The 16,909-nt window shown below is 52.1% G+C and overlaps 1 protein-coding gene across 1 annotated transcript in view; it reads right to left on the bottom strand.

Moving 5' to 3' along the window:
* SHANK3 (SH3 and multiple ankyrin repeat domains 3) overlaps nucleotides 1-16,909 on the bottom strand; it is a 214,249-nt gene that overhangs the window by 161,342 nt on the left and 35,998 nt on the right. Inside the window, exons 2-3 of the mRNA XM_087935444.1 lie at nucleotides 5,101-5,304; nucleotides 1,710-1,781 (exon numbers count right to left, since the gene is read on the bottom strand). Of these exons, the coding sequence (XP_087791570.1) occupies nucleotides 1,710-1,781; nucleotides 5,101-5,304 (276 nt within the window). The remainder of the gene's footprint in view (nucleotides 1-1,709; nucleotides 1,782-5,100; nucleotides 5,305-16,909) is intronic.

The following is a 16,909-nucleotide window of genomic DNA, read 5'->3' as shown; positions in this document are numbered from 1 at the left end:
CCTTGAAGGCTTAACGTGCACAGATTATTGGGGGCCCCTAGGCTCCCGGGGCCCAACAGGAGGCCCACCCCTTAAAACGGCCCTGCTCCTTGCCCATAAAAATCCTTCTTCGGTTCTGAAGTTGGAGCTGACGAAGTTTCTTGGATGAGAAGCGAAAGATCTTCAAAGAAAAACCAGGAAGTCCCGTTGGGTCTATGGCATGCGGAAGGATTTGGGCAGCTCCAGAATTTGGGCTCATAGGAGAAGGTGAGGGACCGGACCCCCCAAGATCCTGCTGCCCAATTTCTGCCTCCAGTGGCTCAGCGTTCCCACGTCGAGTCTGCTGACGGCCCAAATTCCTGCCTGGCCCGGGGGTAGCTGAACCTGGCTCCCCCCACTTCTCGGTGGGCTGCCTCAGGGAGGAGAAGGGGCAGGGCGGGAGGTGGGAACGTCCCTCCTACGACCAGCATTTCCAGGGCTTGAGTCAGGCAGGCTTCCTCTCCCTCGTTTTCGGTACTGCCGGTGCCAGGCTCAGGGGCAACTCTCGACTCTCTGGGTGGCATCAGCCTCAGGAGGTGTTGCCCACCTGGATCCTCCAAGGGGGGGCGAGAGGGTGTAGTTTGAAAAGGGCCAGACTTGCCCCGCCTGGATGGAGGCCATCAAGCAGGGGGGGATTCTTACTGGCCCGGACCGGTTTGGCCGAACGCCTGGCTCCGAAAATCAGCTGGCAGAGAACTGGCTCGCTGGGCGAATCACGCAGTCCCCGAACCGCTTGTTAAGCCTGGAGACCCCCCTCCCCTCGCCATCGAGCCCTCCCCCAGGAGGTCCTGGGCTCTCTCGGCTGGCTTGGCACCCCCCCCCGGCGTCCCTGCCCTGCCTCCCCAAGGAGGGAATCGGGAACAACCACAAGGGTGGCAACTCCAGCCCCTCCAGCCTTGGAGCCCGGGGTGAGCCGAGGGGGGCTGACCCCCCCTCCCCTGGCCCTTACCAAGAGGGACAACTCGCCCAGCAGCTGACAGGGAGGGAGAATTAACCGGTGGAACGGCTTGCCACCAGAAATTGTGGGTGCTCCAGCCCTGGAGCTTGTCAAGAGACTGGAAGGCTGTTAGTCCAGAATGGTATCTCCAGCTTGAGCGAGGGGTCAGACTAGAAGGCCTCCAAGGTCCCACTTCCCCACTCTGTTATTCCATTGTTTTTTTTTTTCTAGGGTCACGTGCATCCATCCCAAAGAAGTCCGGAAAGGTATAGGATCTCCTGCTATGGGCAAGGGGGTTGGACTAGAAGACCTTTAAGGCCCCTTCCAACCCCGTTATTCTATGTTCTACATGGACCCCCCGGATGGAAGCCCCCTCCCCGGTGCCCCTCCCTGCCCACCCCCCCCCCCCTCAGAGCCCCAAAATGCAATAAACAAGACAAGAGTTGTGGGAGGTTTTCAAGAAGAGACCAGACAGGGAGGGGGCTGGACTAGACAGCCTCCCTTGGACCCCCTCATTCTGGGCCCAGGGTTGTATGTGACACCAGGGGCACCCACCCTTCCGTGGGTCTGGCTGCCCCAAGGGAGGGGCCGCCACAGACCCCGGAGAAGCCCCTCACGCCCAGCCCAGCGTCCTCCTGGCGCCAACCAGTGGGGTGACGCCCAAGGCTTGCAGCCACCCCCGGAGTCTCAGCTGCGAAATGCAGCCAGAAGGCCCCCCATGACCCCAACCCACCCCCAAAAGGCGCCGGCGTACCTTCGTGTGCAGCTTGGCGAACTGCTTGTCGTCCAACAGGGGCTGGGAGTAGACGCGCCTCTTGTATCGGAACTGGAGAGGGAAGCAAAGGGAGGAAGGAGCATCAGCCGCCCGCCTGGGCATCGCTCAGACCACTCAGACCGCTCAGTCCATGCCGGTCCCGAGGCTGCCCACCCAGGGAGAGCTGCAGCCGGGCTCGGTCACCGACTGGGGCTCCTTCTGGCACTCGGCTCTTCCAGAGCGCCCAGAGATTTGGGCCGCCAGGCAATGGAAAGTCTGCTGACCCGCTCGTTCGATCAATCCCACCCCCGTCCCAGGCCGGCTGCAGCCGTGGCCTCCAGCTCTCCACCCCGCTGCTGGCTCCCCCGCCAACTTCCCCTCCCCAAGGCTAAGGGAAGGTCAGGCCACGGCCACATGCGGCGGGGGCCCTGAACAAGCTTGCCAGCCGGGGGAACACGACTCAGCCACGGGACGGTTTTTAAGGACACGGGGTCCCAAGCTCTGCTTCCCTTTGGCCGGGGGGGGGGCATCTCAGGACCCTTTAGGACCTGGGGACTTCAACTCCCAGAATGCCTGAGCCAGAAATCCTCCACCCGCCTGCCTGCCTGTGTCTGTCTATATCTCCATCCCTTCATCCCTCTATCCGTCCTCATTTCTCTCTTTCTCTCATCTCTCTTTCTATCTGTCTGTCTGTCTGTCTGTCTATCTATGTATCATCCATCCATCCATCTCACTTCTCTCTCTCTCTCTTTCTTTCTTTCTTTCTTTCTTTCTTTCTTTCTTTCTTTCTTTCTTTCTTTCTTTCTTTCTTTCATCCATCCATCCATCCACCCATCTCACTTCTCTCTCTCTGTCTTTCTGTCTCTGTCTATCTATCTATCTATCTATCTATCTATCTATCTATCTATCTATCTATCTATCTATCTTTCTATCATCTCTCTGTCTATCTATCTATCTATCTATCTATCTATCTATCTATCTATCTATCTATCTATCTATCTATCTATCATCTATCTATCTATCTCTATCATCCATTCACTCACCCACCCATCCATCACTTCTCTCTTTCTGTCTTTCTCTGTCTCTGTCTTTCTCTGTCTCTATCTATCTATCTATCTATCTATCTATCTATCTATCTATCTATCTATCTATCTATCATCTATCTGTCTGTCTCTGTGTCTGTCTATCTATCTATCTATCTATCTATCTATCTATCTATCTATCTATCTATCTATCTTCTCTATCTATCTATCTGTCATCTATTCTATCATCTTTCATCCATTCTATCATCTATCTTCTACTCACTTTCTCCTATCTCCCTCCCTCCCTCTCTCTCTCTCTCTCTCATCCCCACCTGTCCTCTCTCTTTCTCTCCCTCCCAGAATTGTGTGACTACGAGATAGGTAGAATATAAATTTAATAAATCAATAAAATAAATCTATCTGCCTACCTACCACCCGTCACCCACATTCTCTCTCTTCCCCTCCCTCTCAAATGCTCCTCCAGGGAAGCCGCGTTTAACAGCCGGGGAGACTTTGCAATCCGGGAGTGGGCAGGCGGGCGGGCGGGGGAGGGGAGGGAGGGAGGGAGGGCGCCCCTCTTGGACCCTGGCAGACCCCCCTGCCTTGAGGACGACTCTTCTGCCGGCCCTCCTCTCTTCCCCTACGGGGCACTTCTGTTCACAGATTCCACAGCTTGGAAGCCGCTATTAAAATTACATAATATTTGTCCTATTTTAAGATGTGCACCTCGCAGGGAACAAATCTGGGTGGAGCACAATTTGTAAACGAGAGAAATTAAGCAAAATAAACGCAGGTGGTCGGTGTGTTGGGGCCACACACACACACACACACACACACACACACACGCAGAGGCAAAATCCCGAACGATCTCAGCCCTTTCGGGACCCTTTGGCTACTGCGGGCACCTGGCGGGCGGCACCTTCCGTCCCAGGGAGGGGCGTGAAAAGGGGCGGGGGCTCTCGGGGAAAGGGGGGAAGGCGAGTCCCACAGGGAGGAAGTCAGAGCCGCAGCCCCTTACCCTCCTTGGCAAGGAGGGGTGTGATGGTGCAACACACCCTGCGGCGCCAAGGGGCAGCCCTGCTGGTGCTCCGTGCGAATTCTCTTTTGAAGAGGGGCTTTTAACACAAGTCACTCCGGTGGCTTGGAGGTGGAGCGCTCGCCTCCCAATCAGGAGGCTGTGAGTTCGATCCTAGGTAGAGGCTAATATTTGGAACAGCCTCTCCTTGCTCGAGCAGGGGTTGGACTAGATGACCTCCAAGCTCCCTTCCAACTCTTATTCTCTAATAGCTGCTGGAAGCCCGCAGGAGAATTAACCAGAGCCCCAAGGCCCACCGCATCCGGGGGAAGGTGTCAATCGGTGCAGTTCCATTTAGAGCCCACCCTCCGAAACAAGGGGTCCGGAAGAAGATCCCCCGGCCAGGAGGCCTGTTTCTTCCCTTAGGACAGAAGTCTGCCTCCCCTGGGCAGCCCACCTCAAGGTCCGGCTGACATCTACAGAATGGCGGAGTTGGAAGGGACCTTGGAGGTCTTCTAGTCCAACCCCCTGTTCAGGCAGGAACCCCTATACCGTAAGTTCAGATAAATCCCTGCAGAGTTCCTGACACCTCCTGGGCTCTCTGGGCGGAGGAGGGGCTGTGCGCACTGGAGAATCCTCCAGCGGTTGGGGAAGAGCCCCCTCGGCCCCAGGACGGCCCCAACTTTCATGGAGAATTGTTGGGGCTCAATGAGGGGTCTTTGGGGCTCCCTGAGCTGGGGGGGGGGAGGGTTTCCTTGCCTTTCCCAGCTAGGCGATCCCCAGCACTGCGGAGGCTGCCTCGTTTGGTCAGGAAATGCTTACAAGAACAACCAAGCTGACAGAGCACCGAGGACCCCATAGGCGCCCCTTCCTCCTCCCCTCTGAAAACCCCACTTCCTTCTAAACCTGATGATGTTTCCTAGCTGGGTCATGAAATGTCTGTATGAAAAGAACCATATTCAGAGGGCACCAGACCCCCACAGTCGTCTCCTCCTCCTCCTCCTCCTCCTCCTCCATTCTATCCCTGATGACATTACCTAGTTGGGTCATAAAATGTCTGCAAGAAAGCCACCCAGCTCAGAGAGCTCCAGGGACCCCACAGTGCCATCTTTGCTTATAGGACCCCCGACCTTGCATGGCTGGTTCCCTGGGCTCTGAGCTGAGCAGGGTCTCTCCCTCCCCCTCCCCCAGCAATGCACCCTCAGACCCCCTCCCCCCTCTTCTCAAAGCCATCCTCCCCCGGGGCAGGGCAGAGCGGCTGGATTCGGGGTGGGTGAGTCCAGCCAGGGGAGGGGGCACCGAGGTTGCTAAGTGGGGAGAGCCACCCCCGAACCAGGCCGTGACCCACAGGTACCTCCAGGTAAGGGACCAGGGTGTCCGGATTCAGCGGGTATTCCCTCAGCAGCCGCTCTTCGTCCAGGAACTTCCCCGCCCGGCCGTTGAAGGCCGGCTGGAAGAGGCCATAGTTGAGGACGTCCTTCAGGCTGTGGTTCAGGGTGCAAAGGATGCGTTGCTTGGAGGTCCAGATGGGGACATTGGGGTTCAGCCGCAGACACTTCTGTGGAGGGAGGGAGACAGGGGGATACAAAAATGGGGGGGGCACGTCAGAAGCTGTCCAGGCAGGAGGGCCGCAGCTCAGCACAGCTGGATTGGGCAGGTTGAAGCTATTTTAAATCTCATCGACATTTACTTAGGGCAGAGGGCTCCAAACTTGGCCACTTTAAGATTTGTGGACTTCAACTCCCAGAATTCTCCAGCTGGCTGGAGAATTCTGGGAGTTGAAGTCCACAAGTCTCAAAGTGGCCAAGTTTGAGAACCCCTAACTTAGTGGCCGGCATATCATACGTGGATTTGCAGGATATATTCACATTTCACCTGCATTCACCACAATAAAATATGAATGTTAAAAGGATCTCTATTCAGACACCCATTCCTCCTCAACCTAACAACAGTTCGAAGCTAGAACGGCACGGAAAAATTGTGACTTATGACCATTTTTCACAGGTACGACCTTTGCAGCACCCCCCACGGCCACGTGGTCAAACTTTGGACGCCGGGCAACGGGTTCGCCTTTATGACCACCATCACGTTCCAGGGTTGGAGACTCCTGGTATTATAGGGTCTCCTTCTTGAGCAGGGGTTGGACTAGAAGACCTCCAAGGTCCCTTCCAACCTCTGTTTATTCTGCTCCGTTATTCTGGCTAAAAGGATCCTTCCATCTTATGGAGGATTTGCTCCGGCTGGCGATTGCTAATGGGATGCAACTCCACGTGTTGGCCATCGGCCATTAAATCCCTAAAAATAAATGAACAGCCTTTCCTGATAAATTGTTCCTTCTCCTGTGCCAGGCAAGGACTGAAATTCTTGAAGCGCTGACATCTTTCTGATGTTTAGGACTGATCTATGCCCAGCAAGAAAATGGCAGCTCTCCTTAAGTTGCTGCTTTATCAAAGACACTCAGAGAGAGAGAGAGAGAGAGAGAGAGATCTATAGATTTGAAAGCTCGCAAGAGAGAGAGCGAGAGAGAGAGCGAACGCTGAATTCAAGAGGAAAATGAATAATGCAGAGGCTTGCTAGCTGAGGACACGCATCATCGCCTGTGTAGAAGAAGAGGAAAGGGGGGGAGAGGGTTGACAGCGGGGAAAAACGTGGTGAGACACCCCCAAATAAGCTGCCGCTTGCTTACCCCACCCCTTTCTTGATCAAACGAGCCAGTTTCACACTCTACTTTTCACCCGTTATCTGGATGTCCAGCTATCTCTCCTCCATTATCGAGATCCCAAACGTGGCCTTACCAAGGCATAAAGAAGCGGTCGTACCGCTTTAGAAGGCCTTGGTAAGGCCACGCTTGGAACGTGGCATACCAGTTTTGCTAGCCGAAAGAAGATGTCGAGACTCTGGAAAGCGGGCAGAGAAGAGCAATGAAGATGATTAGGGGACCGGAGGATAAAACATACCAGGAAGGGTTGCAGGAACTGAGTATCTCTAATCCAGAGGTCTCCAACCTTGACAACTTTAAGACTTGTGGACTTCAACTCCCAGAATTCTCCAGCCAGCAGAGCTGGCTGGAGAATTCTGGGAGTTGAAGTCCACAAGTCTTAAAGTTGCCAAGGTTGGAGACCTCTGCTCTAGTCTGATGAAAAGAAGGACCAGGGGAGACAGGAGAGCAGCCTTCCAGGATTTGGGGGGCTGCCCCGAAGCAGAGGAGGGGGTCAAGCTCTTCTCCAAAGCCCCTGGAGGCAGAAGGACAAGAAGCCATGGGTGGAAACTAACCCAGGAGAGAAACAAGGAGGAATTTCCTGCCAGAAGGACAACCCTAAGCCTAACCAGTGGAAGGGTTTCTCTCCAGAAGTCCTGGGGGGCAGAGCCCTGATCCAACAGGAACAAAGTGTCCAGCTTTGTCAACGAACTTTTTAACAGGCTCATTTGCAGGCAAGCCAAAGGCCCTGACACGCCTTCTCCCAACGCAGCGCCCCTTCATCTATACCGTTTGCGCAGGAGCGCGCAATAAACACGGGGAGAGGGTGCAGCCTGATCTCATTCGTAAACCTACCTCAACCTCCCTAAATGCGCTAGACGCATTGGGGTTACTCTGCCTTGTGCGAAGGGAAATGCGTTATCGTTCCCGCCCAACTTTACCCAGCGCCATCTGGGCCGGAAGGGGAGATAGAGATGGAAAGCGCAACCAGGAGAATACGGCAGTCTGACGGCATCACCGCGCACTCCCACCTCCTTAGTAAAAAAAAAAAGCCTGTTGGCCAAAGATCGATTTGGCGCAGAGGTTGCCGGCCCCCGAGTAAACACGGCTCAGGAACGGCCGTTTGCGAGGCTGGGGCACCACTGCGAGCAAACCCACGTCCTGGCATTTTGATGCATGCTCTGACATTTCCCTGAATGGGCACCGATGGATTCTCGGAAGCCTTTGCGCTAGAAACCCACTGAAAATCAAGTGGAATAAATATGAAAAAGGGGGCCTTGGTTTGTCACAAGACCAGCCTCTCAACCAATTCTCGGACTGATTATTTTAGCTTGACCCCTTGAGCTTAGCTCTAGAATGGACACAGCAGAATAACAGGTGCAGAAGGGGACCTCAGAGGTCTTCTAAGCCACCCCCCTGCTCAAGAAAGAGACCCTGTATCAGGGGTGTCGAACTCAAGGCCTGCATTCTGGAACTGGCCTGCCAGACCGTCCTTGTCTACCCAAGGAGAAGAGGAAATATGCCAGCGGTTTGGGGAGTGGCATCAAGCTAGCCACGCCTGCCCAATTGGCCACACCCACCAAGTTGGCCACACCTCCCCGGCCTCCATAGGTCAGTTACAGCTACGGTGCGGCCCTCGATGAAATCGAGTTTGATACCCCTGCCCAGAGTTCTCCAAACTTGTCAACTTTAAGACTTGTGGACGTCTATTCCCAGAATTCTCCAGCCAGCTAGGCTGGGAGAATTCTGGGAGTTGAAGTCCACAAGTCTTAAAGTGGCCAAGTTTGGAGAGCCTTGCCTCCGCCCGGTATCACTCCAGACAAGTGGCTGTCCAGTCTTCTCTGGAAAGCCTCTTCATCACGAGAAGGTCTCCGCTGTGGTTGGAAGGCCTCCTGAATACTGGAGAAACCAAACTGGCCTACAAGAAAGTCCTAACGAAGAATAGAAATGAGACATGGGAAGACCACTGGCCAAGGCCTTTAAAAACCCAAAATAGCAGGGAAGGCAGATCCTAACAAAACCTGGCAGTGGCTAAGAGCAGGAAACGCGAAGAAAGAGACTGAGGGGCTAATTCTGGCTGCACTAGACCGAGCCTTAAGAGTAAACACATGCAAAGCCAGAATTGGGAAGAAAGCAACAGACAGTAAGTGCCGCCTATGCAAAGAAGCTGAAAAAACAGTGGACCACTTGGCAACCTCCTGCCAGAAGATCACCCAGACTGACCCCCAAGCAACGGCATGACCAAGTAGCAACAATGATACACTGGCAGATCTGCAGAAAAGACCATGCGCTGCAAGCAAGAACCGCTGGGACCCTACAAAAGAGAAAGTCCCGGAAAATGAAGAGGCTAAACTGTTCTGGGACTTTAGAATTTAAAGAGACAGGCACCTGCCAGACGACACACCAGGCTTTAAAGACTGTCAACAAGAAAGACGGAAAAAGTATAGATGGTGGATGTGGCAGTCCTGGGAGGCAGCAGAAGAGAAGAGAAAGAACGACAGAAGATCACGGAGTACAAAGACCTGCAAACAGAAACAGAACGATTGTGGGACAAGAAAGCAAAGGTGCCCATTCCGGGTCCTTGAGAAGAACTGAGAGGTGGACAAAAACGTTAAATCCGGTCTCAGCATCTGGCCGATATCAACGAATAGTAAGAGGTGCCTTGGGTGGGTGCGGTCCTGAAACACCTGAAGCACCATTTGAATCTCAGCGGCATTGACAAATTCACCCTCGGTCACTTGCAAAAGGCAACTTGACTCAAAAACAGCTTACATCCTGCGACTGGACCCCTAACACCCCAAAGCATTCCACAGCTGCCCATCCCAGGTCCTTGAGAAGAACTGAGAGGTGGACAAAAATGTTAAATCCGGTCTCAACATCTGGCCGATAGGCCAACCAACCGTAATATTACTTTATGAGATTTGGAAGGCTATCAACGAAGCAGGCGGGAAGTGCTTTAACTGCTATAATTTGCAGCCCTTTTCTGGACTGGGCTGCCTACGTGTTCGCTGCAACCCCTGAAGGCCAAAGAGGGGCCGAGTCCCCTCCGAGTCTCGTGAAGGACAGCCTGACCAATCCAGAGCACCAAAGGGAGAGAAACGGATCTCCAGCCTCCATGCAACATTGGGGGGAGGAGGAGAGGAGAGAAGGAGGAGGAGGAAGGAGGGAGGAGGAGAAGAGAGGAAAAGAAGGAGAATGAGAGGAAGAAGAGGAAGAGAGGAGAGGAGGAGGAGGAGGAAGGAAGAGGAAGAGGAGGAGGAGGAGGAAGGAAGAGGAGAAGGGAGGAGGAGGAGAAGAAAGAGGAGAAGGAGATGGAGGAAGAGGAGAAGGAGACAGAGGAGCAGGCTAGGGCTGAGAGCCCCTTTTCAAGGCGCAGCAGCTGGGGAAAAGGACAGATCCTCCGTGGAAAAAAGAGCATTTTCGAACAGCAGAACAAGACCAACTTCTTCCTACTTCATACCCAAAACAAGTAGGAGGCAAGGTGAAGAGTAAAGAAATTTGGCAGTAGCTCCAGCTTGGCTCCCTTCGAGAGAAACAGAAGGAGCGATATTTGCAGCAGGAGAACAGACGCAGATGCCTCCAAAGACAAATTGAGAAAACTGGACACAACAATGCCTGTCAACCACAGCAAGAGAACAACAAGCAGAGGTGGGATTCAGCCAGTTCTGACCAGTTCTGGAGAACCGGTAGCAGAAATTCTGAGTAGTTCGGAGAACTGGCCAATCCCACCTCTGACTGGCCCCTCCAACCCCGTCTCTTCTTCTCTGCCTCCCATTGAGTCCTATCTGATCGGCTGGGTCTCCTTTGGTTGCCCTGCACGGGAGGACAGAGCTGGAAAGGGAGGTCAGTGGGGTGGGGAGGGAAGGGGGCTGCCACACTTACCACCAAGCCACGCCCACAGAACTGGTAGTAAAAAAAATTTGAATCCCACCATTGACTACAAGGCTGTGGAAACTCCTGATCAGCGGCTGTGGCAAATTTGCCCAGATTGGATTAGAAGACACAATGTGGACTAGAAAGTCCGAATCCTGGCCTGACTATTACATTGCAAAAGGGGCTCTGAATGACCATGAGAACCTCTTACGGCAAGGGCCTCCAACCTTGGCAACTTTAAGCCTGGTGGACTTCAACTCCCAGAATTCCCCAGGACACAATAAGTCCGACATTGTCCAGGTTCGAGAAAAGCGAATCTTACTTGTAGGTGCAGAATAGGAAACAGGAGGGAGGAAAGAGAAACGACAGCCAAAGTATTAGGACTGCACAACTGAAATTTGGAGCAGTGTTTCTCCACCTTGGCCACATAAAGATAGTTGGAGCAACTCCCAGAATTCCCCAGCCAGCCATGCTGGGAACCTGGTGGGGTGTTGGCTGGGCAGCTCAGCAGGCGGGGGAGGGAGCGGGGAGGGGCTCTTTTGAGCTGGGAACTCTAGAAAGGACATCAGCCTCAGGCCGAGTTTAAACAAGTTGTCAGAGCATTTGCAGCATGGCTGACCATTATGAGACAACCCAGGAGCAAAACACAACACACAGAGACGTAGACATTTAACAGTGGTTTATATACAACAGTTATATGCAGAAATACACGTGGTAGGCAAAATACCTGACAAGCACTCAATCTTCTTATCTCTACACAGAGAACTCGGCAATGCATACAGGACACGAAGAGAGAGAACCAGCCCTCTAACGGCTGCCTTTATATAAACACCTCTTAAAGAGGAAAAGACTTCTGTGGACCCACATATAGTCTTAAAAAGGCAATACCAATGCTGATTCATCCTCATTGCATCAGCTTTACAGCTGCTGGTCAGCTCTTAAATCTCAATACCTCAACACGAGTGGACAGATTTTTTAAACCTTTCTAACCCTCAATTTATGAACCCAATTGAGTCAGAATTATGGCTGTAAGCCATGTGGGTCCTTAAACAGGTCACGTATGACCACACCCAATTTTACAGCTTTTTTTCCTCCCAACAGTTGTTGTCTATGCAGATTCTCAGTCATCCAGGTCACAGCACAGAGGAACCCCCAAGTGGCTCTCAGAGAGAGCGCAAACGACCAGATGGCTGCAAAGAATAGAAATCCTTCCATCCTCCACCATTCAGTCAGAACGGAAGAAGCTTCTTGGATGAGAAGTGAAATGTCGTCAAGGAAAAGAAAGTCCAGTTGCTTGTTGAAAAAGCACTTTTGGGACAGCAGTCATTAAGCAAACACGGAGGTTATAAAGTGAACTCAGTGTTAACAGTGGGCGTTTTCTTTGCTGAAAACTGAAAATAAACACCCGTTTCCAGCGAACGGGGAAAAAAAGGTGTAAATCGCAGTCAGACAAATTGCAAAGGGTCAAGTGCAGAGAGCTCAATGTGCGATCACGTGACTGGGGGGAGGGACATTGGAACATCAATCCGGGTGGCAAGTTCCTTTTTGGAGGCCTGTCGTAACTCTGAACGGTTGCTAAATGAGGACTACAATTATCTCCTTATACGAGCATCCAAAGGGGCTTTTATTATAAAGGCAATTGGACTTTGTGATTTTTCTTTAAGACATTTCACTTCTAATCCAAGAAGCTTCTTCAGCTCAAAACCGGATGAGAAGTGCTTAAAAAAAATATATCATGAAGTTCAGTTGCTTTTAAAATAAAAGCACCTTTGGGACAACCATGATCTGGATCAGGGACTCCAAACTTGGCCCCTTTTTAGACTTGTGGACTTCAACTCCCAGAGTGCTGGCTGGGGAATTCTGGGAGTCGAAGTCCACAAGTCTTAAAGTTGCCAAGTTTGGAGTCCCTGAACTACGATGAACGAGAACCTTCACAGACCCCGAAGAAACCCTTTGGTTGCCTGAGCTCACCCAGCGGTTCTGCCCCATGGGCTTGGATCCAAGGCCCCCTTTCCCCCTTCTCCCAAGCTGGCATCTCTCCCTTCCCACCAGCCGGTTTGGACGCCGTTCTGGACCGCCCGCTGCTTCGGCTGGCCGCTTCCCAGGGCTTGCCTGGTGGTGACATTTCCCCCCCCCCCGCCTTTCTTCCTTCCGGCATTCACAGGGCGCCAGAACAGGGCTCTGCCTCCTGCGGGGAAGAGCTCCCGGGAAGACCTGGTGGGATTTCTGGAGAGCGCCCAAGAATGATCCGGGGAAATCCAGCCAGGCTGGCAGAAGCCTTGCAGGGGGCACTGCCAAATGGCTGGCAGGAGGGAGCCAATCCTCCTCTTCCAGGGTTCCCTCTGCCCTGGACCCCCCAACATTTCTGGGCTTCCTTCAAGAGGCCATAAGCCAAGGGGGGGGGGGTCAGAGGCCCCTCCATCACTTGGCTTGTATTCATAGGGCAGCAGGTTCCCAGCATAAAACCCACCCAGACTGTGAATCAAGAGGAAAGAGGTGCGAGGAGGGCGAGGGTTGGTGGGGGCCCTCAGACCAGCAGCAGAAGAGAAATCACGGCCCCCACTCAGGGGGTCCAACCTTGGCAGCTTTAAGACCTGTGGACTTCAACTCCCAGAATCCCCTAGCCAGACTAACCCTAACCCTAACCCCCGCCTTCATTCATCCAGGTGGAAAGTTCTCCTCCCCAAACCATACAAGAATGCTGGAGTGTGTGTGTTTGTGGGGGGCTGAATTCTGCAAGATTTTAGGAACCTCCTTGGTTCTTGAGAAGTTCCGCTTCCCCCGGAGGAGGCCGTTTCTCCACCCCATTCAGTAAGATGGAGCAGGTTCAACCTTCTACTTGCTAACTTTGGGGGGTTGGGGGGGGAAGGTGGATTCCTCCATCCCCAAACTGAGCAGGTTCAGACGGGGTTAAGATGAAGGTCTGCCTGGGAATCTTTGGGCTCTAGGATGGGTTGGAAAGCGAGGGGCCTCCTTGGAGAAGACGGTGAGCCTTGGAGATGTTGGACTCCAGGACTCCAGGTCGACCACCCTTTCCTGCTGCCCGTTTCGACTTTCTTTTTAACCAAAAAGAAACGCTTTAAAAAGGCGAAGGGCGAGTTGTTGCAGGATGCCTTTTGATCTCCCGGATCCCCAACCGGGAAGGATTCTAGCAAACCTCCTGCGGCCCCTGAGATCGGTGAATTAAAACTCAAAAGAAAAGAACACTTCCCCAAAAACGTGGAAAAGCTCGCCGGCTTCTATAAATCAGAGAAAAGCTGCCGTGTGTGAATAGATGTCGGTGCGGGGTGTAATCGTGCTTTGCAGGAATTAGTTTTGCTGAGCACAAAACCCACAATGCTTTAACAGGATTGCACGAAATCCCATTTCGTCTTGAAAGGAAGCCCATCCTGGGCTGTAATTCTGGAGAGCGGCCGACTTCCCTAAGCCGAAAGGGCCCTCAAGATGGTGCCTGTGACCAACGGATTTGGCCCTGAGGCACAGAGGAACAGCCGGCAAATTGTTGCAAAGTAATAACAGAGTCGGAAGGGACCTTGGAGGTCCTCTAGTCCAACCCCCTGCTCAGGCTGGAAACCTAGTATAGACCATTCCAGACAGCTGGTTTTCCAATCTCTTCTTAAAAGTCTCCAGTGATGAAGCACCCACAACTTCTGGAGGTAAGTAGTTCCACCGATTTATTTTTCTCGCTGTCGTTTTTCAGATTGACAGAGTCGGAAGGGACCTTGTAGGTCATCTAGTCCAACCCCCTGCCCAAGCAGGAGACCCTACACCATTTCTGACAGATGGCAGTCCAATCTCTTCTTGAAAGCCTCCACGGATGAAGTTCTCACGTCTGTTCCATGGGTTGATTGTTCTCACGGTCAGAAAATTTCTCCTTATTTCCAGGTTGAATCTCTCCTGGTTCAGTTTCCATCCATTGTTCCTTGTCTGGCCTTCGGGTGCTTTGGACAATAGCTTGACCCCTTCCTCCTCCTCTCTGGGGCAGCCCCTCAACTATTGGAAGATGCTCTCCTGTCTCCCCTGGTCCTTCTCTTCACCAGACGAGGCAGGCCCAGTTCCTGCAACCGTCCATCGTATGTTTTAGCCTCCAGTCCCCTCATCATCCTGGTTGCTCTTCTCTGCACTCTTTCTAGAGTCTCAACATCCTTTTTTATAATGTGGTGACCAAAACTGGATGCAGTACTCTAGGTGTGGTCTTACTAAGGCTTTACACAGTGGGATTAGTCCCTCCCTTGATCTGGACTGTATCCCTCTGTTAACGCAACCGAGTTTCTCCTTATTTCTAGGTTGCTTCTTTCCTCGATTAGCTTCTGTCCGTCACTTCTAGTCCTTCCTTTTGCTACTTTGGAGAACAGGATGGTGAAAAGGGGAATGAGCTCGTCTTTTGCTCTTTGCCAAACCGAGAGGGTTGCCCCAGCATTAGACCAGGAGCAGGAATCCCCCGGAGCATCCCTCCCAGGAATTGCCCCCCCCCCCCCAAGACAAGCCTTGACCCCCGTGGATTTCCCCCCTGGGGCCGAATTGGCCTTCGCTGCTGCTGCCGCCTGCTCTTCTGCCCCCCAAAAATGCCTCTTGAATCGTATGCAAAACAGGTGGAAGAAGAGGCAGAGTTACAGGAATTTTAGTCACACGCAAACTAACAACTGAGTCATATTTATTCATACCACACTCTGCAATTCATTTGTTTTTATTCAATGTGGTTCACCTGACTTTAGAAGAGCAAAAAAAAATGGAAAATGAAAGATCCACCAGATCAAATTTTTAACTACTTTTCCACCTAAGACCCCAGCCCCCCCCCCAAAAAAAACCCCCAAAAAACTTGTTTGGAAATGGAACAAAAGACCCAGCCGCTGTACATTTAATATCAATTTTTGGCTGCTATAAAGACATGTCTTTTCCCCTTTTCTCTTCCCTTCCCTCTTCTTTTCTCTCCTTCTCTCCTTCCCTCTTCTTTTCTCTCCTTCCTTTTTCTTTTCTCTCCTTCCCCTCTTCTTTTCTCTCCTTCTCTCCTTCCCTCTTTTCTCCTGTTCTCTCCTTCCTCTTCCTTTCTCTCCTTCTCTCCTTTCCTCTCCTTCCCTCTTCTTTTCTCTCCTTTTTCTTCCTCTTCTTCTCTCTCCTTCTCTCTTCTTTTCTCTCCTTCCCTCTTCTTTTCTCTCCTTCTCTCTTTCCTCTCCTTCCCTCTTATTTCCTCTCCTTCCCTCTTCTTTTCTCTCCTTTCCTTTCCTCTTCTTGCCATCTCAGCCCCTCCCTGGATGATAAAAGAAGAAACCTGTTTCATTGCCCCCAGCAGATATTGGGTGCCCATTAAGAAAGCCTGGGCCAGCCTGTCTACAAGACCAAAGACCTCCGGGGTGATGGGATTCAGACATGACCCTCCAGGATTAACCCATCTACCATCAGAGTTCACCACATGGCACAATCACTGGGGACTCTGCATCCCCCAGGAAGCTTCAACCAAGCCTGGGACTCAGACAGCCTATAAAGTTAACTGTGACCCCTACAGCAACCAATAGAATACACGCTCTTGCCACAGGAACAGGAAGCTCAAGTTCAAAGCCCAAGAGAAGGTATAAATACCACTCTCTCTCTCAACTCCACGCAGTCAGATGCATCGGGACCATGGGTTTAGTGGTTCTGCTTCATCCGTAAACCGTCTTTCCAACCTGCCTCCATGTTTCCAGGGCTTTTCTCCCAGTTTGGAACTGAACTGGATGGATATTTCTCCCGCCACAGGAATGGGGCTTCGCTTGTTTGCATGGCCCAGTTGTTGGCATGCCACAGCCTGGTGGTGCCCATCTGCAGACTGGGGGTTGGACCCCCCACAGTCTAAAGCATCTCTTCCATTCTGTAGCTGCTCAGTTGCTAACTCGTGTCCAACTCTTTGTGACCTCAGGGACCAGAGCACACCAGCCACCCCGGCCTCTACTTGTCAACTCATAAAATATTCCTATGCCTGTTGTAGTAGTTGCCATTAAAAAAAAAGGGGGGGGGTGGAGGAAATTTGGAAGAGCAGTTGAAAGCGAAAGTACATTCCAACTCTTACCTTTTAAAGATTGTAACTAAAATACCAGTGGTTTTGCCCGTCAATATATTTAATTGGAGAATGCCCAGCCTGTAAATGTGCTCAATTGGAGAATGTGATTTATGACACACCCAGGGGGGAGGGAGGGGGGGGGGAAACAGGGTCACAGGTGACTGTAAATTATCTATGCCAGAGTGGGCTTCAAAGAGGGCAGGCCCCGTGTGTTGGCCTCTAATGAATCCTTTGAAGTTTTTTGAAGTTTGGCTGGAGAATCATGATTTAATTAGACCGATTGCTGGACTCCTGACTCCACCTTCTCTTGAAATTTGCCTTAATTCACTTTTGTGCTGTTGATGCCACCATCTAACCATCTCTCCCTCTGCCCCCCCCCCCATTCTTTGAAGGACCCACCCTTGTAAGGGGGAAAAGTGACCTTCCAGACTGAAACTATGCAAGAGAAGTTTCAAACGCGCTCAAGCAATACCTTCAGGCTGGGCAAGAAGAGAATTAGAATCATTAATTCACGGAAAGAGGGGTTTGGTGGGGGGGTGGAATTAATGCTGATTCCAA

The sequence above is a fragment of the Pseudonaja textilis genome, chromosome 5, assembly GCF_049901715.1.
Source record: "Pseudonaja textilis isolate UNSWEBS1 chromosome 5, rPseTex1.2, whole genome shotgun sequence".
In the NCBI taxonomy this organism is placed as follows: domain Eukaryota; kingdom Metazoa; phylum Chordata; class Lepidosauria; order Squamata; family Elapidae; genus Pseudonaja; species Pseudonaja textilis.
The sequence above is the reverse complement of the archived record's forward strand: the minus strand, read 5'-3'. Positions and strand labels throughout refer to the sequence as shown.